At 70.5% G+C, this 20058-nt stretch overlaps 1 protein-coding gene across 1 annotated transcript in view; it reads right to left on the reverse strand.

The window, feature by feature from the left end:
• Nucleotides 1–20058, reverse strand: part of PDE4DIP (phosphodiesterase 4D interacting protein) — a 74822-nt gene that overhangs the window by 26598 nt on the left and 28166 nt on the right. Inside the window, 11 exon segments of the mRNA XM_075916326.1 lie at nt 554–657; nt 659–719; nt 2013–2129; nt 2549–2766; nt 3465–3516; nt 5111–5346; nt 6057–6462; nt 6697–6813; nt 12441–12582; nt 13723–13787; nt 19845–19972. Of these exon segments, the coding sequence (XP_075772441.1) occupies nt 554–657; nt 659–719; nt 2013–2129; nt 2549–2766; nt 3465–3516; nt 5111–5346; nt 6057–6462; nt 6697–6813; nt 12441–12582; nt 13723–13787; nt 19845–19972 (1646 nt within the window).

Here is a 20058-nt window from a genome sequence, read left to right on the forward strand (position 1 = left end):
ACACGAGCACCCCAGGGCACAGGCACACACACATGCACACACACACAGACGCACGAGCACCCCAGGGCACAGACACACACACACGCACGAGCGTCCTTTGGCTCTGGCACCTCCCTGAGGCTCTCTCACCTCTCGCTCTCGCCTAGCCCAGCAATCGTGCGAGACCAGCCTCCCTGCTCCATGGTGCCCCCGCACTCTGGGCCTGGGGTCCCTCGCTCAGCGCCCGTCCCCCACCTCTGCACTCTGGCTCTGTCGGGGGCTCCCTCCAATGGCCACACTGCACAGGAGGGACCCCCTCCAGTCCCCCGCCGGCTCCCCCTGGCCAGGCCCAGCAGCTGGGCAGGTCTCCGTGTTCTCCCGTCTCCCCGCTGCCGGGGCCTGTCTCCGGGCGGGGGCTGCGGAAGCCATGCAGGGCTGTGTCGGGCGGGGGGGGGCCGTGCTGGGCAGGGGGGGGGCCGTGCTGGGGGGGGGGCCGAGCTGGGCGGGGGGGGGCCGTGCTGGGCAGGGGGGGGCCGTGCTGGGCGGGGGGGGGGGGGCCGAGCCAGGCACTCACTTTCTCCCAGCTGCTTCTGCAGCAAGTGCAGCTCCTGCTGCGCCTGGGCCAGGGAGAAGCCGGGCCCCCCGCAGCAGCCCAGGGGCGCGGGGGGGCAGGAAGGCCTGTCCGGGGGCCGGCGCCAGGGGGACGCTCAGCGCCTGGGACAAGGAGTCCGAGTGCAGCCCTGGAGGAGGAGGGAGGTTAGCCGGCCCCGGGCCCCGGGCATCCTGCTGCCTGGGCGAGCTACACTGGGCCCCCAGGCTCCCACGGCCAAACCCACCACCCCACGGCCGCACCAGGCTCCCCAGGGCCGTTCCCGACCCACCTGCCACACTGGGACCACAGCTGCCACCCCCACAGCTGAGCCGACGCCACGCCCCCCACAGCTGCACTGCACCCCCAGCTCCCCCACAGCTGAGCCGACGCCACGCCCCCCACAGCTGCACTGCACCCCCAGCTGAGCCGACGCCACGCCCCCCACAGCTGCACTGCACCCCCAGCTCCCCCACAACTGAGGCGAGACCAACCATGCTTCTTGCAGCCAGCCGGCACCGAGCAGGTCACGCCAGGCGCCCGTGGCCCTCCCAGATCCCCACCTGGGCAAGAACTCCCCACCCAGCCTTGGCCCAGCATGTGTGTATGATGGCTGGCCGGCGGAGGGGGGGGGTACCTGTGCGCATCTGGCTGTCGGCCGGGGGGGGGGTACCTGTGTGAATCTGGCCGTCTCCTGGGGGGGTACCTGTGTGTATCTGGCCATCACCTGGGGGGGTACCTGTGCGCATCTGGCCGTCTCCTGGGGGGGTACCTGTGTGTATCTGGCCATCACCTGGGGGGGTACCTGTGTGCATCTGGCCGTCTCCTGGGGGGGGTACCTGTGTGTATCTGGCCATCACCTGGGGGGGTACCTGTGTGCATCTGGCCGTCGCCTGGGGGGGGTACCTGTGTGCATCTGGCTGTCGGCCGGGGGGGGGGTACCTGTGTGAATCTGGCTGTCGGCCGGGGGGGGGTACCTGTGCGCATCTGGCTGTCGGCCGGGGGGGGGTACCTGTGTGAATCTGGCTGTCGGCCGGGGGGGTACCTGTGTGAATCTGGCTGTCGGCCGGGGGGGGGGTACCTGTGTGAATCTGGCCATTGGGGGGGTACCTGTGTGAATCTGGCTGTCGGCCAGGTGGGGGTACCTGTGTGAATCTGGCCATGGGGGGGGTACCTGTGTGAATCTGGCTGTCGGCCGGGGGAGGGGGGTACCTGTGTGCATCTGGCTGTCGGCCGGGGGGGTACCTGTGTGCATCTGGCTGTCGGCCGGGGGGGTACCTGTGTGAATCTGGCCATTGGGGGGGGTACCTGTGTGCATCTGGCTGTCGGCCGGGGGGGTACCTGTGTGAATCTGGCTGTCGGCCAGGGGGGGTACCTGTGTGAATCTGGCCATTGGGGGGGGGTACCTGTGTGCATCTGGCTGTCGGCCGGGGGGGCGGGGTACCTGTGTGCATCTGGCCGCTGGCTGGGAGGTTGCCTCTGCTGGACTCTGCCGGAGCCTGGTGGGGGCCCGTGGCAGGCGAGGGGCCGGGTGCCAGAGCCGCAGGGCGGGTGGCCACATCTGGAGCCGGGGAGAGCCAGGCTCAGTCACCGCGGGCGCAGGACACGACGGCCCTGGCTCCCTGCCCAGAGGGGCACCCAGAGCCGGCCAGCGCCTCGGCCTCTCGCGCCCGCAGCCTCTTGCTGACCCCAACCCAAACGGGCGGGCGGGGATCCTCCAGCCCCCAGGAGACGCCCGCGCACGGCCAGAGCCTGCCGCAGACCCGGCCCCACCCCAGGGTGGCTCCTGCTGCCCTGGCCCCAGGGCCTAGAGGAAACCGTCCGTAGAGCTCCAGGGTCCCCGGTCGGCCCCGCCTGCCGGGGGCTGGGACTCCGTGACAGCAGCTGCCTGGGCGGCCCCGAGCCCAGTGACCCGTCTGGGACCCCGGGGCCACCCCGCCCTGCCCGGCGCCCACTGGGGAGGGAAGCGCCCGGTGGTACCTGCGAGGCGGCCGGGTGGCCCCTGGGGCTGGCTGGACTCGCTGGCCAGGTCCCCGTCGGAGCAGGCCCCCGAGCCGTCGGACAGGAAGGAGGCGCTGCTGGCCGAGCGCGGGGACTCGGAGAGCGTGCGGCTGCTGCAGGGGGTCTGGCAGTGCTCCTGGAGCTTGGCCCGGAGAGTCTCGATCAGCCGATCCTTCTCCGCCAGCTCCCTGCTCAGCCTGGGAGAGAGCCCGGGTCAGCCCCTCTGCTGCACGCACAGCGCACGTCTCCCGTGGGAGGGGCGCCCTCGCACGGGGCACAGAGCCTGGTGATCCCTTGCACACACAGCACACGTCTCCCATGGGAGGGGCGCCCTCGCACGGGGCACAGAGCCTGGTGATCCCTTGCACACACAGCGCACGTGTCCTGTGGGAGGGGCGCCCTCGCACGGGGGCACAGAGCCTGGTGATCCCTTGCACGCACAGCGCACATGTCCCGTGGGAGGGGCGCCCTCGCACGGGGGCACAGAGCCTAGTGATCCCTTGCACACACAGCGCACGTGTCCCATAGATGGGGCGCTCTCACACGGGGCACGGAGCCTGTGATCCCCTGCACGCACAGCGCATGTATCCCGTAGGTGGGGCGCCCTCGCATGGTCCCCCCTCCTTGCAGAGCCTGGAGGCCTGGCCCTCAGCTCAGTCAGCTTCCCACGCAGTGTCACGACCAGACCAGCCACCCACCTGCGCCCTCCCCCCGCCAGGCCAATGGCATCAGTGCCCGTCCCAGACCCCCGGGCATGGCTGGGGCCTGGCCAAAGGGACCCGCCTACGTGCCGATGGCTAGTGCCGGAGAGGCAGCCGCGGGTCCCCTGCCGCAGCCGTTCAGCAAGGAGCCAGGGCAGACGTCCCGAGGTGCCCCGGAATCACCCTGCAGGTACCTGAGAGCCACCGATTCGTGTCCACTTTCCTCCTCCACGTCGGGGCGCTCCCCTGCAAGCAGAGAGGGGGGTCAGGCAGGGCGCACGGTGGCACGGAACCAGCTCCCTTTGCCCCAGGGCTAGCGCGCAGTCCTCCCTCTGCCACACCGAAACACTGCGGCCCCCTGCCTGTCGCTGACACACTGTGGCCCCCCCGCCCGACGCCGAGAGACCGCGGGCCCCCCGCCCGACGCCGAGAGACCGCGGCCCCCCCGCCCGTCGCCGAGAGACCGCGGCCCCCCCGCCCGTCGCCGAGAGACCGCGGGCCCCCCGCCCGTCGCCGAGAGACCGCGGCCCCCCCGCCCGTCGCCGAGAGACCGCGGCCCCCCCGCCCGTCGCCGACAGACCGCGGGCCCCCCCGCCCGTCGCCGAGAGACCGCGGGCCCCCCCGCCCGTCGCCGAGAGACCGCGGGCCCCCCGCCCGTCGCCGAGAGACCGCGGGCCCCCCCGCCCGTCGCCGAGAGACCGCGGGCCCCCCGCCCGTCGCCGAGAGACCGCGGGCCCCCCCGCCCGTCGCCGAGAGACCGCGGGCCCCCCGCCCGTCGCCGAGAGACCGCGGGCCCCCCCGCCCGTCGCCGAGAGACCGCGGGCCCCCCGCCCGTCGCCGAGAGACCGCGGCCCCCCCGCCCGACGCCGAGAGACCGCGGCCCCCCCCCGCCCGACGCCGAGAGACCGCGGGCCCCCCCGCCCGTCGCCGAGAGACCGCGGCCCCCCCCCGTCCGACGCCGAGAGACCGCGGGCCCCCCCGCCCGTCGCCGAGAGACCGCGGCCCCCCCGCCCGACACCGAGAGACCGCGGGCCCCCCGCCCGTCGCCGAGAGACCGCGGGCCCCCCCGCCCGTCGCCGAGAGACCGCGGGCCCCCCCGCCCGTCGCCGAGAGACCGCGGGCCCCCCCGCCCGTCGCCGAGAGACCGCGGGCCCCCCGCCCGTCGCCGAGAGACCGCGGGCCCCCCGCCCGTCGCCGAGAGACCGCGGGCCCCCCCCGCCCGTCGCCGAGAGACCGCGGGCCCCCCGCCCGTCGCCGAGAGACCGCGGCCCCCCCCGCCCGACGCCGAGAGACCGCGGCCCCCCCCCGCCCGACGCCGAGAGACCGCGGGCCCCCCCGCCCGTCGCCGAGAGACCGCGGCCCCCCCCGTCCGACGCCGAGAGACCGCGGGCCCCCCCGCCCGTCGCCGAGAGACCGCGGCCCCCCCGCCCGACACCGAGAGACCGCGGGCCCCCCCGCCCGTCGCCGAGAGACCGCGGCCCCCCCCGCCCGACGCCGGGAGACCGCGGGCCCCCCGCCCGACGCCGAGAGACCGCGGCCCCCCCGCCCGTCGCCGAGAGACCGCGGGCCCCCCGCCCGTCGCCGAGAGACCGCGGCCCCCCCCGTCCGACGCCGAGAGACCGCGGCCCCCCCGTCCGACGCCAAGAGACCACGGGCCCCCCCGCCCGTCGCCGAGAGACCGCGGGCCCCCCCCGCCCGACGCCGAGAGACCGCGGCCCCCCCCCGCCCGACGCCGAGAGACCGCGGCCCCCTCGGAGACCACAGGCCTGTCACCAGGGGATCAGGGCCACCCCCGGGCTTCCCCCCACATCTCAAGCCTGCCCCCGGCGCGGCCACGCACGGCTGCTCAGCATCCCGCGCAGCTGCTCGGCCAGCTGGCTGCCCCGGGCCAGGCGCTCCCGGAAGCTCTGGCCCACGTGGAAGTCGAGGTCCGGGCCCCGGAGAAGCTCCTCGAAGGATCTGACGCTGTCCCGGAGGTGCTGGGCGAGCAGGTGGCAGGCGCCGCGCCCCGTCCGCATCTGCTGGCGCAGGTGAGAGAGCTCCCGCGCCTGGGCCTGGATCAGCGAGTCGTATTTCCTGCCGGGCCGGAGACGGGGGGGGGGTCAGCCAGCCCAGCTGCTCCCAGAGCATCCCTCCCCAGAGGCAAAGGAGCTGCCAGGCGGGGGCAGCCTCACCGCCAGAGCACACCCAGAGCCCCGGCCTTCCGCTGGCCAAGGGCCAGGCCCCAGCGACCCCTCCCCAGCTGCCAGGGGGCGCTCGCTCCAGGCATGGGGGCGTGCGTGACATGGGGCATGCATTGCACGGGGGGGTGGCACAGGGGCGTGTGTGGCGCACCTTGCACGGGGGCATGCATGGCAAAAGGGTGCGTGTGGCATGGGGCGTGCGGTGCACGTGGCATGGGGCATGCATTCCACGGGGGGTGTGGCACAGGGGTGGGCGTGACAGGGTGCGTGCCTTGCACGGGAGTGAACATGGCAAAGGGGTGCACGTGGCGGGGGCGTGTCTTGCACAGGGTGAGTGGCATGGGAGTGCGCACTGCACGAGGGCATGCATGGAACAGGTTCACGTGGCATGGGGCATGCATTACACGGGGGGTGTGCATGGCATGGGGCGTGCCTTGCACAGGGGCGTGCGTGGCACAGGGGCCCAGGCTGTGGAGACCGGAGCCAATGGCCGGAGAGGCTGGCACTGCCCCTGGCTCTAGCTGTGCCTCCAGCATTAAGTGGCCCCCACCCTGGGCGTGTGGCCAAGGAGGCTCCGGCCAGCTCCCTGCAGCCGTTCCCTACCCCGGCCAGCCAGCCGCCCGCAGCCCCTGGGGCAGCCCCGGCAGCTGGGCCTCCAGCAGGGCGACGCGGCGCACGAGGCGCTGGAGGTCGCGGCTGGCCTGGAGCGCGGGGGGGCAGGAGGCCCCGCGGCCGTCGGACTGCCAGCCCTCGTCCTCGTCGGTGGCGCCGGGCGCCGGCTTGTGCAGCCGCTCGGCGCCCGAGGCGTAGTCGCTGGTGCTGGAGCAGGAGGGGGTGCGGCGCTGGAGCCGCTGGAGCGCCTGGTTCGAGTTCTGCAGCTGCGCCTGGAGCTCCCGCACGTGCTGCTGCAGAGCGGTGACCTCGCCTGGCCGGCCCCAGCCCGGGTCCCCCCGCAGCCCCAGCTCCTCCATCAGGCCGGCCTTGCCGAACATGTCGGGCTCCTCGCACTCTGGGGAGAGAAGGGAGCCTGGGTCCGGCGCCTGCTCTGCCGCGGGGGGCTGAGCCCCACGGGGGGGCCCAGGGGAGGCGCTCGCCAGCCACTGGCAGGGCGGCCTGGCACCGGGGAGCCTGGGCAGAGTCCCGGCAGAGCCGCAGGGAGCCGCCTGGCTCCGGCGTGGGGAGGGGCCTGGGCCTGGCCCAGCACCAGCTGACCCCGCCCGGCCCCACCCCGCTGGCTCCTTACCGGGGCTGGGGGTCTCCTCCCGGTCGGCTTCATTTTCACTCCTCCCGCACGTCTCGTAGCCCAAGTCCTGCAGAGCCCCCGGCGCCGGCCTGCCGCTCTGCTGCACCATGGGCTCGCCTGGGGGCACAGAGCCAGCCTGGAGCCCTGGCCTCCAGCACGCAGGCCTGACCCCCGAGGGAACAGCCCGCCTCCCACGGGCAGCAGGGGCCTCCAGCCTGACCCCCCCCCTTCGGGCACCGCAGGGCCACGGCCCCGGGCTCCCAGCCTGAACCCCCCCCGGTCAGGCACCGCAGGGCCCCGGCCCCGGGCTCCCAGCCTGCCCCCCCCCCCCGTAAGGCACCGCAGGGCCCCGGCCCCGGGCTCCCAGCCTGCCCCCCCCCCCCGTAAGGCACCGCAGGGCCCTGGCCCCGGGCTCCCAGCCTGACCCCCCCCCTTCGGGCACCGCAGGGCCACGGCCCCGGGCTCCCAGCCTGACCCCCCCCCCCTTCGGGCACCGCAGGGCCACGGCCCCGGGCTCCCAGCCTGCCCCCCCCCCCCCGTAAGGCACCGCAGGGCCCTGGCCCCGGGCTCCCAGCCTGACCCCCCCCTTCGGGCACCGCAGGGCCACGGCCCCGGGCTCCCAGCCTGACCCCCCCCCCCCTTCGGGCACCGCAGGGCCACGGCCCCGGGCTCCCAGCCTGACCCCCCCCCCCCATCGGGCACCGCAGGGCCACGGCCCCGGGCTCCCAGCCTGACCCCCCCCCTTCGGGCACCGCAGGGCCCCGGCCCCGGGCTCCCAGCCTGACCCCCCCCCCGTCAGGCACCGCAGGGCCACGGCCCCGGGCTCCCAGCCTGACCCCCCCCCATCGGGCACCGCAGGGCCCCTGTCACATTACCGAATTGGAGGGAAGCAGCCAGATCGCTGCTGCACCCCTAGGTGGGGGTGCTGGCCCCACCAATGATATAGAAGGGGGCCATGTGGGGTATTGAATGGGAGCTTGTTGTTTGCTGATCCTGTGTACACTGTTTATGTGAGTGTATAATGTCTGTGTGTGTGGGTAGGAATCTCTAATCTGTGTGGAAGCTGAATATTTCTGTGAATGTGGTTGAGCATTGCTATGGACAGGCTGAGTAGCCAGGCCCTGTGGAACAATGGCCCTTGATGGCCCAAGGACACACCTAAAGCAGGAGGGCGGAGACCTAAGAGCTGCCAGCAGAGAGAGGCTGAGGACCAGGTGACCGGCTGAGACCAGAAGAGGCCAGGAAGGGTATAAAGAGGCCATGCGGTTGATGCCATTTGGTTCTCAGCTCAGCACTTCATCCCAGAGGCAGCACTGCAGGGATTGAAGAGCCCGGAAGACCTGTGGACCCATCCTGATCCTAGGATGCGCAACAAGGTGTGACGTAGTGGGGGTACCTGGCTGGTTTCTATGCTGCTGGCTCTGGGGGAACCCCCACTGGCTGCCGTGGGTACCACGACCCAGCAAAACAGGATGAGTCACTATGCAAACCAGTGGCCAGACACCCCCCATGGAGAGGAACAAAGGAAGGTGGAATGCTGCCTTGGCTGGGGGGCAGGGCTGGAAGTTAGTGAGTTGGTTGCTGGCTGTCGGAGGGCATGGAGGGGAGCCTAGGAGAAGGGGCTGGAGTTTAGGGGCCCAGTCTCCCCCATCTCAAGGGGGCCTGAGGCATCCTAGCCCAGTTCCTGTGACCAGACTACATCTGTGCTGCGCTGTGCTGGAGGAGCAATAAACCACCCTCAATTCCACTGGCTGGTGCAGTCTGTTTGTGCCATTTCGGGGTGCAGGAGACGGGGAACCCCCAACGCGCCGTCACACTGGTGTCAGGAGTGGGATGCACTGCACCCCGTGGATGGAGCTTCCAGCGGCAAGCGACAAGGCGCAGTAGAAGCAAGAGCCCTGGAGCCAGGCGTGCTGGAGACAGAGCGAAGCGGTTCCTGGGAATCGTGGGGCGCTGCAGCACTAGACTGGTGAGTCTGCACCGAGGGGCCCAGCGGGCAGATGGCCTACGCCCGACTCTTGAAGGCAGAGCTGGTGGGGCTGTGCAGAGAGAGGGGCTTGCCTGTGCAGAAAGCAACCAAGGCCCAGCTGATTACCCAGCTGGAAGATAATGACCAGCCACAGGGCCAGGATCTTGCCCCCAGGGGAAGCAGCCAGACCCCCCCTGAGAGTGTGTCAGGCTCAGAGCGGGGGAGGAGCGCTGGAACCCACCGGAGAGATGAGACAGCATCTCCCGGGAGGCCTGCAAGTAATAGCCCATCTAGGGCAGGGGCCAGCCCAGCGGAGCTGCGGCGGCTGGAGATCCAGCTGCGGATGAAGGAATTGGAAGTAGAGGACCGAGAGAAGGACCGCCAGGACCGAGAGAGGGAGCGCCAAGATCGAGAGAGGCAGCGGCAGCATGAGCTGGCCATGGCAGAGCGGAGAACCGGCGGGGCCCCGGCTGCGCCAAGTGCGGATGGGCCCCAGGGTCCCAGGACTGCCAGACGCTTGGAGAGGCTCGTGGTGGCCCAATTGAAGGACATGGGTGACATAGACGGGTTCCTCAGCTCCTTTGAGAGGGCCTGTGGACTGCAACGGGTCCCCCCAGCTGACTGGCTGCAGGAGCTCATCCCCGCACTGAACCAGGAGGCGGCCGGAGTGCTCAGCCAGCTGGAGGACCTACAGCCAGGGGATTACAACCGAGTCAAGGAGGCCCTGCTGCACAAGTTCGGGCTGACCCCCGAGATGTACAGGAAGAAGTTCCGGGGGGTACAGAAAGGGCCACGGGAGACCTATGTGGATCTGGCCTCCCGCCTGGCGCAATACTGCCGCAAGTGGGTGTCTGGAGTCGGAGCCCAGACCGCAGAGGAGCTGCTCAAGCTGGTCATGATGGAGCAGTTCTATGAAGTGTGCCCACCCAAACTGAGGCTGTGGCTCAAGGACCGGAGACCAGAGAACCCCCAGGAGGCCGGGAGACTGGCGGATGAGTTCACAGAGAGCCGGTCCGGGTGTGAACGGGAGTCCCGGAGAGAAAGGGAACCGCGCAGAGACCGGATCTCGGCTGAGCGACGGAGGGAGTCAACTACAGGGCGAGACCAAGGAACAGGTCGTCTGCGCCCCAGAGAACCAGCCAGGCCCTGGACAGAGACAGCCCAAAGCCGAACTTGCCAGCGCTGTGGGCAAAAAGGCCACAAGAGGGCTCAGTGCACCAGGTCCCAGGACCGGGGACTTTCCAGGGTTAACTGGCTGGGGCGGGAGGAAGGGCAGGCTGCCCCAGAGGCAGGGGCTGGCAGGCAAACCTCAGCTCAGAGAGAGGGGAAGGATGCTCAGTGCACCTCCCCTGGGAGGTCTGATTCTCAGGAGGCGGATTTCTCCGTGTACCGGGTGGGGGCAGGACGGCCCCTGCGGAGCGAGTGCCTCATACCCCTGGAGGTGGATGGTAGGAAGGTGACGGGCTTCTGGGACACAGGAGCGGAGGTGACTCTGGCCCGATCCGACATAGTGGCCCCGGAGCGGATACTACCCCACGCGCAGCTGACCCTGAAGGGCATAGACGGGTCCCCGTTTAAGGTGCCTGTAGCCCGGGTGCATCTGAAATGGGGGGCGAAGGAAGGCCTCAAGGAAGTGGGGGTGCACCCGCACTTGCCCACCGAGGTGCTGATGGGGAATGACCTAGAGGAGTGGCCCCATGAATCCCAGCGGGCTCTAGTCACCACCCAGAGCCAGCGGGGGGCTGACAACGTGGGTCCAGGGAAGGACTCCTGGCAGCAGCCTCAGGGTCCCATCCCAGTGGACACGGGGTCCAGCCAGGCTGGGACTCCGGACCTAGGCAAGGGTGGGGGACAGGTCCCGATCCCTGCCTCAGCAGCTGAATTCCAGGCTGAGGTGCAGGCAGACCCCTCCTTGCAGAGGCTGAGGGACCAGGCTGGCCTCCATGCAGCTCAGCCCCGGGGGAGAGGTGGCCAGGAGAGATTCCTGCGGGAGCGTGGGCTCCTGTTCCGTGAGTGGCTCCCCCCCAGGAAGGCGAGGGCATGGAGGGTAGAGCGGCAGCTGGTCGTCCCCCGAAAGTATCGCCTCAAGCTGCTGTATTTGGCCCACAATTCCCCCGTTGGGGGCCACCGGGGGATCCGGAGCACCCGGCTGAGGCTGCTCCAGCACTTCTATTGGCCGGGAATCTTTACAGCCGTGCAGCGGTACTGCCGGTCCTGTGACTCCTGCCAGAGGGGCGGGAAGGCCCAAGACAGGAGGAAAGCGGCTTGGGGGTCTCTACCCCAGATAGAGGACCCTCTGGGCTTGCTGAGAGAGTTATGGGAGGGGAAGACCTCCCTGGATGGAGCATCGGGGGTGGAAGCCGCCCTGGCTGTCCAGAGAAGGCTCGCTGGGCTCATGGCCCCGGCCCGAGAGACCCTGGCCAGAGATCAAGGCCAGTGGAAGGGTGGGTGTGACCCCCGAGGACAGGCCTGTGCCAGTCGCCCTGGAGCGGGGCGGCGAGTGGACAGAGGGAAGCCAATTCATGTGGGGCCTCGCCACGGCCGGCCCGAGTCAAGGGGAGCACCCATGTCCTCAGGGCGGGTTCCCACGCAGAGGACCCGAACTTCCCTAGGTCACGAGCGGAGTGACCCTGCTCAGTTCGCTCTCGGAGGGGGGAGAACTGTGACGTAGTGGGGGTACCTGGCTGGTTTCTATGCTGCTGGCTCTGGGGGAACCCCCACTGGCTGCCGTGGGTACCACGACCCAGCAAAACAGGATGAGTCACTATGCAAACCAGTGGCCAGACACCCCCCATGGAGAGGAACAAAGGAAGGTGGAATGCTGCCTTGGCTGGGGGGCAGGGCTGGAAGTTAGTGAGTTGGTTGCTGGCTGTCGGAGGGCATGGAGGAGAGCCTAGGAGAAGGGGCTGGAGTTTAGGGGCCCAGTCTCCCCCATCTCAAGGGGGCCTGAGGCATCCTAGCCCAGTTCCTGTGACCAGACTACATCTGTGCTGCACTGTGCTGGAGGAGCAATAAACCACCCTCAATTCCACTGGCTGGTGCAGTCTGTTTGTGCCATTTCGGGGTGCAGGAGACGGGGAACCCCCAACGCGCCGTCACACAAGGACTTTTAAACCAGCAGCTGCAACATCTCTGCTAGAGCCTGCATCGAGGACTGGGAGATTCGGTGCATGTAACGTACTGTACTTTAATAACCTTACTCTCAGGCTTTTCTTTCTTGTGTTAATAAACCTTTAGTTGTTAGATGCTAAAGGATTGGCCCAGCGTGATTTGTGGGTAAGGTCCAGAGGGTAAATTGACCAGGGATCTGTGGCTGGTTTCCTGGAACCGGACAGGACTTGTTCGGGGTAGGTGGGATTGGGTGCTAGGACCCCCCACCTGTGTATGAGGCCCGGGGCCATCTGGGGCACGGATATTGCTGGGGTGTCAGAGGGGTTTTGCTCGGGAGGCTTCAGGCAGGCAGCTGACGCTCTGTGGGACTGGTTTGTGGCCTGTGTGGAGAGGTCACCAGTCTGGGGCTGTAAGGAGCCCCGGATTTGAGCAATTCGCCCTGAGCGGACGCCCTCAGCTGTGCCCAGACACGGCCCGGTCCATCACAGCCCCGGCCCCGGGCTCCCAGCCTGGACCCCCCCCCCCGTCGGGCACTACAGGGCCCCCGCTGGCTGTGGTGGATTCCCACAGAGCCAGGGCCCTACCGGGTCTCCCTTAGCCCCAGCCCTGCCCGGGACAGCTCCGTTCTGCCCCTCCCGGCCCCTTCCCCCCGTGGGCGACTCACAGAGCAGGGCCCGGTACTGCTCCAGACGCTTGGCCTGCGCCCCCGCCAGCCGGCCCCGCTGCTCCTGGCCGTGCTGCTGGGCGGGACCCAGCTGTCCCGGCGCTGCCTCGGGCTCCAGCGCGCGCTGCCGGCTGCCCTCCGCCTGCGGGGCAGGAAGGAAGCAGTGACACAGCCGCTGGCCAGCCCCCCGGCCCGTGAGTCACCCCGGCCCGCCCCTCAGGCTGCCCCTGGGACACACAGGCGGGGGCAGGCGGGGGACGGCTGGGGGCGGGGGTAGGCGGGGGGACGGCCAGGGGCGGGGGCAGGCGGGGGGCGGCCGGGGGCGGGGGGATGGCCGGGGGCGGGGGCAGGCCGGGGGCGGGGGCAGGCCGGGGGGCGGCCGGGGGCGGGGGTAGGCGGGGGGATGGCCGGGGGCGGGGGCAGGCCGGGGGCGGCCAGGGGCAGGGGCAGGCGGGGGATGGCTGGGGGCAGGGGTAGGCGGGGGGATGGCCGGGGGCGGGGGCAGGCCGGGGGCGGCCGGGGGCAGGGGCAGGCGGGGGACGGCCGGGGGCGGGGGTATTCGGGGGGACGGGCGGGGGTATTCGGGGGGACGGCCAGGGGCGGGGGCAGGCGGGGGGGCGGCCGGGGGCGGGGGCAGGCGGGGGACAGCCGGGGGCGGGGGGGGAACAGCCGGGGGCGGGGGCAGGCGGGGGACGGCCGGGGGCGGGGGTATTCGGGGGGACGGCCAGGGGCGGGGGTATTCGGGGGGACGGCCAGGGGCGGGGGCAGGCGAGGGACAGCCGGGGGCGGGGGGGGAACAGCCGGGGGCGGGGGCAGGCGGACGGCAGAGGGACACACAGGCGGGGCACGGCGGGCACAGGGGGCTGTCGCGGGAGGAAGGCAGCTCTCCTCTGTGGCTGAGGCCGGGCTGTCGCCCCCTTGCTCAGGGCTCCGTCCGCCCCGCGTGGGACGCCCACAGACAGGCAGAGGAGGCTGCCCCCTGCTGGCCAGGGCGGGCGCCTGGTGATGGCTGAGCCCTGGCCCGTGCCCCGGGGCGTGGGGTGGGCCCAGCTCCGGGTGTGGTCTCTTTGCTGGGTCCTGGAGCTGCCCCTGCCGGGCCGGGCGTCGCCCCCATCTCTGCCCAGGTGGCGGCAGGGCTGGCCAGGCCAGTGGGAGCCGCATGCTCCTTCGAAGGAGCGACCGGGGGCCTTTGGCTGTGCCTGGCGCTCTCCACCGGCCCCGGCTCTCAGAGCGCAAGGCGCAGCTCCCGGCCCCCCGCCGCCCGCGTGGCTCCTGGACTCACCTGCTGGCTCCCGGCTCTGGGCAGTGCCCCCCACTCCGTGCTGCCGGCGTCCTCGCGCCCACGACCTAGCGGAGACACCAGGCTATGAGGCTCTCTGAGTGCCCTGCCCCGCCGCGGCACCCAGGGGACCCGCTGGACCCCCCAGCGGCTGGCGCCTAGACAGAGCCAGGCCGGCTGCTCCTGCCATGGGACATGCCCCCCGTGGGTCAGCCCTCCCGGCGGGGCCGCAGGCTGCCCTTCCCCAGGGCTCCGGGCCCAGCGAGCCTGCACCAGCCCTGCCACCCGCACCGAGCCCTCTGACCTGCCAGCGAGCCAGGCCCCACCCCAGCGCATTCCGGCCCTTCCCGGACAGAGCAGCGTCCCACGCCGGGCAGCGCCCCCCTCTCCAGTGCAGCCAAGTTGCGGGGCCGCGGAGCCAGGGGCACAGAGCAGCACGGCGGGGCTGGCCGGACAGGGAGCCAGTGAGGGATGAAGAGGGGACACCGCCCCCAGACCCCAACCCGCAGACCACGGGATCAGCTGCCGGCCACGACGCCCGCCTAGCCGGTCAGTCCCAAGCGCTCTGCGGCGTGGCGCCCTCGCGGCCTGGCCAGGGCTTCTCTTGGCCTCCGGCGCCGCTCTGCCCCCCAGCGCCGAGCCCCAGCCCCCGCAGGGCACCGTGCCGGGGGGGCATCGCCTCCCTCCGGGCTGGCAGAGCCGGGTGCAGACCACGGAGCCGGCCCAGCCCCAGCCAGGCAGCCTCTGGCCAGGGGCAAGCTCCCGGCCGCCCAAGGCCCCGACCTGCTCAGGTTCCGAGGTGGGGCGCCCCCTCCCCAGGGCTCGCTGCCAGCCACTGGGTCCCAGCTTTGGGGTGCAGGGCAGTGACTGGAGAGGACTGTGTCCCTCCCCCATGGTGCCCTAGCCCCCCCTCCCCCGCAGCCCACGGCGTGCCACGCCCACGCCAGCCCCTCCCACCTCCACGGACTGAGCTGGCCCCCCACGGCTGGACCCCATTTCAGCGATAGCGGCACTCGGTGAAAGGCCAGGCCGGTGCTGGGCCCCAGCTCCCTGTGCCAAGCCACACGTGGCCTGAAGCGGCCTGGCCGCGGAGCATGCGCTGGGGCTGCCGTTAGTTTCGCCCCCAGGCCGGGAGGGCACCAGCGCGCGACCAGAGCGTTCCTGGGCTTGCACGTTGCAGCACGCACGCGGGGGACCCTCCCCGGCACCGCCGCGCCCCTTGCGAGGGGCTCCCCCGTCCTGCAGGCTGGCCAGGCGTTCCCTGGAGCCACCCCGCTTCGCCAGCACTGGCCCGAGCGTCCATGAGCCGAGACTGCGGCTCTTCCCTTCTGCCCTTGTGCCACCCTCCGGCCTCGCCGTGCTCCCGCAGGCTGCCAGTGCCCACGCAGCGCCCTGGCTTCCCCAGCCCAGCGCCGCCCCGCAGCGAGGCTCCCTCCTGGCGCCGCCGGCCCCTAACCCGACTGCGAGGGCACCCGGCCGCTCCCCGGCTCCGATGTGGGCACGGCCCCAGCGCACGTTCCCGCCCACCCGGTGTAAGCAAAGGCTTCGGACGCCTCGGCAACAGGGCGCTGGCCAGAGGGGCTCAGAGCAATCGCTCGCCCCTCTCCGGCTCCTGCCTCGCCGCGATGGGGCTCCTGAGGGCCCGTCCCCACAGGCCAGGCCGGGTTGGGGCAGGCAGGGGCTAGGGATTAGTCTGGGGAAGTTGGGAGGGCCAGGGGCCAGCGCCGAGCACTGGCCTGCTGAGGCTGCACTTGCCCTGTACTCTGGCTTGGCCAAAGCTTTCCCAGCGAGCCTGGCTCTAGAGCAGGAGAGGGCGTTCGAGAGCCCTCGGCCTCCCTGTCCCCTCCCACGTGAACTCGTGCGACGCGCCTGCTGCGCCAAGCACCCCGCCTGCACCATGATGTGGGATGGGTGCCCAGACGGAGGTCGGGCAGCTTAAGCCGTTCCCCTGGCGCTGGCCTGCTCCAACGTCCCCGGCCTCCCAGCCGCCTGCCTGAGGTCCCCGGCCCCCCTTGCTCCTCCCGCTGCCCTAAGCGGGGTGAGGGGACAGCGAAGGCCCAGACACCGCCCTGCCTGCTGGGCTCCTGGGGACGTTCCACCGGCTTTGTCCCGCTGGAGTGGCACAGGGGCTCCAGCAGGCCAAGCCTGGCCCAGGGTGGAGCCGGCCCCGAGGGACCCTCTCCTCTCCAGGAAGCAGGCCTGTGCTCACTGGCGCCCTCCAGCCTTTTGGGGTTCAGTCCCCACTGGCTGCACGACCAGGCCCTGCTCCTCTGGGGCTCACTCCCCGCAGGGCTGGACTCCGGCTCGTGCCCAAGATGCTCACCAGGCGCTTCTGTTGCAAAGGGCCACGCGGCCGCTCTGCGCCCGGCCTGCTCGTCCAGGCCCACTGCAACGCTCCAGCTGGTTCCTGCTCCTGCAGAGCCCGCCCTCACGCTGCTCCCAGTAGCACCCCGCAGGAAACCACCTCCCAGCCCCAGCTGCGGCCCCTTGCCACGGCCTCGTGGCTCACGCCAGCTCTTGCAGCTCGGGGGTGGCTCTGCCAGCCGGCCTGGGCAGCGGTTTCTGGGAGCAAGGAGAACGCTCTGGCCAGCCGGTGTGGGGGGAAGGTCTTCCCAGCCCTGGTGCTTACTGCTCCTGCTTCCCATTCCCCTCCCGTGCCGACAGATCTTCCCTCTCCTGACGCTTTGCTCGGACAGACGCTGAACTTACCTGCTGGCCTGGGCAGAGCTACGTCCCTGGCCCTGGTTTGGAGACTGGGGCCACAGCGGCTTCCCCCGGGGTTAGTCAGTTTGCCATATCAACACATTCAGCCCCCCTAGTCGTGCATGCAGGGGGGCCGGCCTCGCTGGGGTGCCCCGGCTGCAGCGCTCGCTAGCCAGCAGGCCCTTTACTACCCGCGGGGCAAACAAGTGCAGAGGGAGACTGCAGGGCACCCCGCTGTTAGCAGTGCCCGCTCTGGCTTGTCTGGGGCGGCTCGGCCCCCTGCAAGCCCTGGACACGGCCCAGCTCCTGCAGCAGCCCTTTGCAGAGGGGTGGGCCCGTCGGGCGCCTTGCGCGGTGCTGCGCGGGGGCCAGGCTCAGCGCAGGGAGGTGAGGGCTCCTGCCAGGGCCCTGGCTTGCAGGGTGCTGCGCGCTGGCTCTCCTGCCTGGGGCCCGACAACGCAGTGCGTGGTTAGCAGGCAAGCAGGGGAGAGCGGAGGCGAGGAACGCAGCCGGGCACCCAGGCAGGGGCTGGGTTAGACACTCTGCCAGGCAGGTCCCGGCTGGCCTTGGGAGCTCTGCATCTGCGGGCCAGCGTCCCCCCCCTTACACCGGTGCAGCATTAGCCCAACGCTGCCGTTCGAGGGGAGCACAACTGCCCTTTGGCCGGGCAGCCACAGAGCGGGCAATGCAAGCAGCCTCCAGCGCCTGTAACCAGGAGCCGGCCTTCCGCAGGCTGGGGCCAGCTAGTCAGGGGACCGGCCATGTCCTCGCAGCTCCGCCAGCAAAGAACCAGCCTCTGCCAGGGCTCCCGGGATAACACCTGCCCTAGACGGAGCTGGAGGCCTGCCCCCGCGGCGCATGACCCGCCTGTAGGACAGGGAGCCGGGAAGCCGCCCTGCACCTCACAGCCAGAAAGGGGAGGGGCAGGAAGCAGCAGCGAGGGCTGGCGCACAAAGCCGTCTTCTCACTGGCCGGGTGGCTGCAGGGACGTGATGCTCCCTCACCCGGCACCTGTGGCCAGTCCTGGCACGTGGCCGCCTAATGGCCCAGGGCTACCTGTGGGCACAGACAGGCCAGGCAGAAGCACCAGGCTCAGCGGCTGGGTCAGGGGACTAGCCTGACAGGAAGGAAACCCTTGTCCAGTCCCCACCCTTCCAACAGGCTTCCTGCCCGACCCCCCTCTGGCACTTGCCCAGCTGTGGCACGGGGCTCACCGCCCCGCAGAGGGGAGCCCCGACCCTGCGCTAAGAGGGCCATGCAAATGCTTTCCCCAGCACCTGGGAAGGCCCCAGGGAACTCAGCCGGGGGAAACCGGCCAAACTCCAGCTCCTGGTGCATGGGCGGCCAGGGTGCCAAAAGCCACAAAGCAAACCCAAGGCTGCAGCGCAACACAATCCCATGCAGGGCTGTGCGCGGTCTGGGCAGGTTAGCAGGGAGGGGTGACTTAGCAGCAGAAAGAGGGAACGCAGGCTGACGTTCGCAGGGTGCAAGCAGCAGAGAGGACTAGGAGCGAGGAAGGGAAAACCTGGACTAACCAGCAAGAGACACGTCCTGGAGCAAAAGGAGGCGGCTGCGGAAGCAGCCCCCAGCGGAGCAATGGAAGGGCTGGCACGCCATGGCCACCAGGCCCAGGACCGCGGTCCTGCAGTGCCCGGAGCCGGCCCAGCCCTGCCCAGAACCGCACGCAGGGGAGTTAAGGCCCCGCACGGTTTGGTCTGTCCCCACAGCCGGTTAGAGCAGCTCACCCTTCACCCTTCGCCAGGAAGGAAGCAGTGCACAGGGACACTGAAGTGAACCGCAGCTCGGCTGCCCGGGCTGCTCTGCCACCCCACTCTGCCCTCTGGCGAGGATGGGCCAGAGCCAGAGCGGGGCCTAAGCAAGCCCTGGCTCCAGAGAAGCGTAGGCGCCACTGAGACGCTGCTGCAGGAAGTCCCGCTAGGCTGGCTGGCAGCATGACTGGCACTAGGAAATCCCTTTGGAAAGGAACCCTGTGCACCCACCTATGCTGCCCAGCCTGGCTCACGCGTGCAAAGCAGCCCTGGAAACCAGGGGCTACCCTCAAGGACTTAGGGGTACCAGGTGGCGCCAAAAAAACACTGGACACGCTTGATCTCAGATGGGGAGGGGGCCCCACCAGCCAGGAGGGAAGAGGGGCTGGCCGGGAGGACGTGGGGGGGAGAACCAGCTGGTGGGAAGCAGGGCTGAGGAGGGGGGGTCAGGGGCAGCAGGAAGCAGGTCTGGCCGGGAGGGGTAGATTGGGAGGAGGAGGGGAGAGGGGAGAACCAATCAGCGGGAAGCGGGGCTGGCTGGGGGAGATCGGGGGACTGGCCGGGAGGAGGGCAGGGGGGAGAACTGGCTGGCGGGGAGTGGGACTGACCCTGGCACAAGCAGATCCTGGGGTGCTGCCCGTCCCGCCCACGGTCCTGGCGAGCGAGTCCGGCCATGGGGTTCCCCCCCCCCGCGTAGCTGCGAACTGCCTGGCGCACTCACGCAGCGTGAGCCTGTCGACCAGCCAGGCAGCTCTCACCTGGGCACTGATACCCCACTACTAAGAAAACGCACCTAGTGAGAAGACAGACATTTTGGGTCCGGTATTTTCTTAATTTTTTCCCCGAACAGAATCCTCCAATAGCGGAGGGTGCGGTTCCAAACCGGACACCTGGCAACCCTACAAGGACTGGCGGGACATGCGCATGCGGGGAACACTCGGGGCCCGAGCCAACCCGCCACGAACACACCCCGCCAGGTCGGACTGGACTGGTCACCCCACCCTGCTCTGCCTGTCTCGACAGGCTGGGCTCTCCTTTTGCTGCACAGAGGAGCCTGCCGCCAAGTGCACCCCACGCTGGCCCCGCAGACAAGGAGATTTCAGGGTAGGGTCCGCAGGCGCCGGATGCAGCTGCAGCCCGAAACGGGTCATTCCTCGGGTGGGACCCTAAGAAACTACCTAACCCAGGCCCTGGCTGGCCAGGTAGCCGGGCACAGAGCGCCCCCTCTCCCTGCCCACAAGGGGGACCCCTCTGGCATGCGGTGGCAGAGGCGGCCATTGTGTGAGGCACAGGGCTGCCGCCGGGGAGGATTTGGGGACAAAAAAATCCACACCCATGCACGTGAGATGGCACAGAACCTTTACCAGCGCTTTGCGAGGGAGGGGCGGGGAGGGAGTCTTTATTGGGCCGGCGGGAGAGGAGAGCAGGGAGCGGAATGACTCAAATGTGCAGACACTTTGTGCCCCACACGGCAGGCTCAGAGACAGGCACGGGGCTCCACAGCCGCTCTACACGCACCATTAGTAACAAGTCTCCCGGCCAGCAGAGCAGCCAGGCCTGAGGGTTAGAGGCCGTTTCCATGGGCAGGGGCAGGCTGAAGGCCAGCTCAGAAGGCATGCCGGGGTAGGACTCGCACACTCTCCTGCTCCCCACCTCCAAAGGCGCCCAGGGTCTCCAGCCTGTGCAAACGCTCCTCGCTCCTGCCAAGAGCCTCTTCCAGCCGTGCGCTGAGCGCCTGGGCCCTCTCCAGCTCCACCCGCAGACTCTGGCCTTGCTCAGGGCTGCTCAGAGAGGGAACAGGGTTAGACAGGCTGCGTGGAAGGCCCACACTGGTAACCCCCCCGGTCAGCTCAGGGCTGAGCACTGC

The sequence above is a fragment of the Pelodiscus sinensis genome, unplaced genomic scaffold (genome assembly GCF_049634645.1).
Source record: "Pelodiscus sinensis isolate JC-2024 unplaced genomic scaffold, ASM4963464v1 ctg121, whole genome shotgun sequence".
Taxonomy (NCBI): domain Eukaryota; kingdom Metazoa; phylum Chordata; order Testudines; family Trionychidae; genus Pelodiscus; species Pelodiscus sinensis.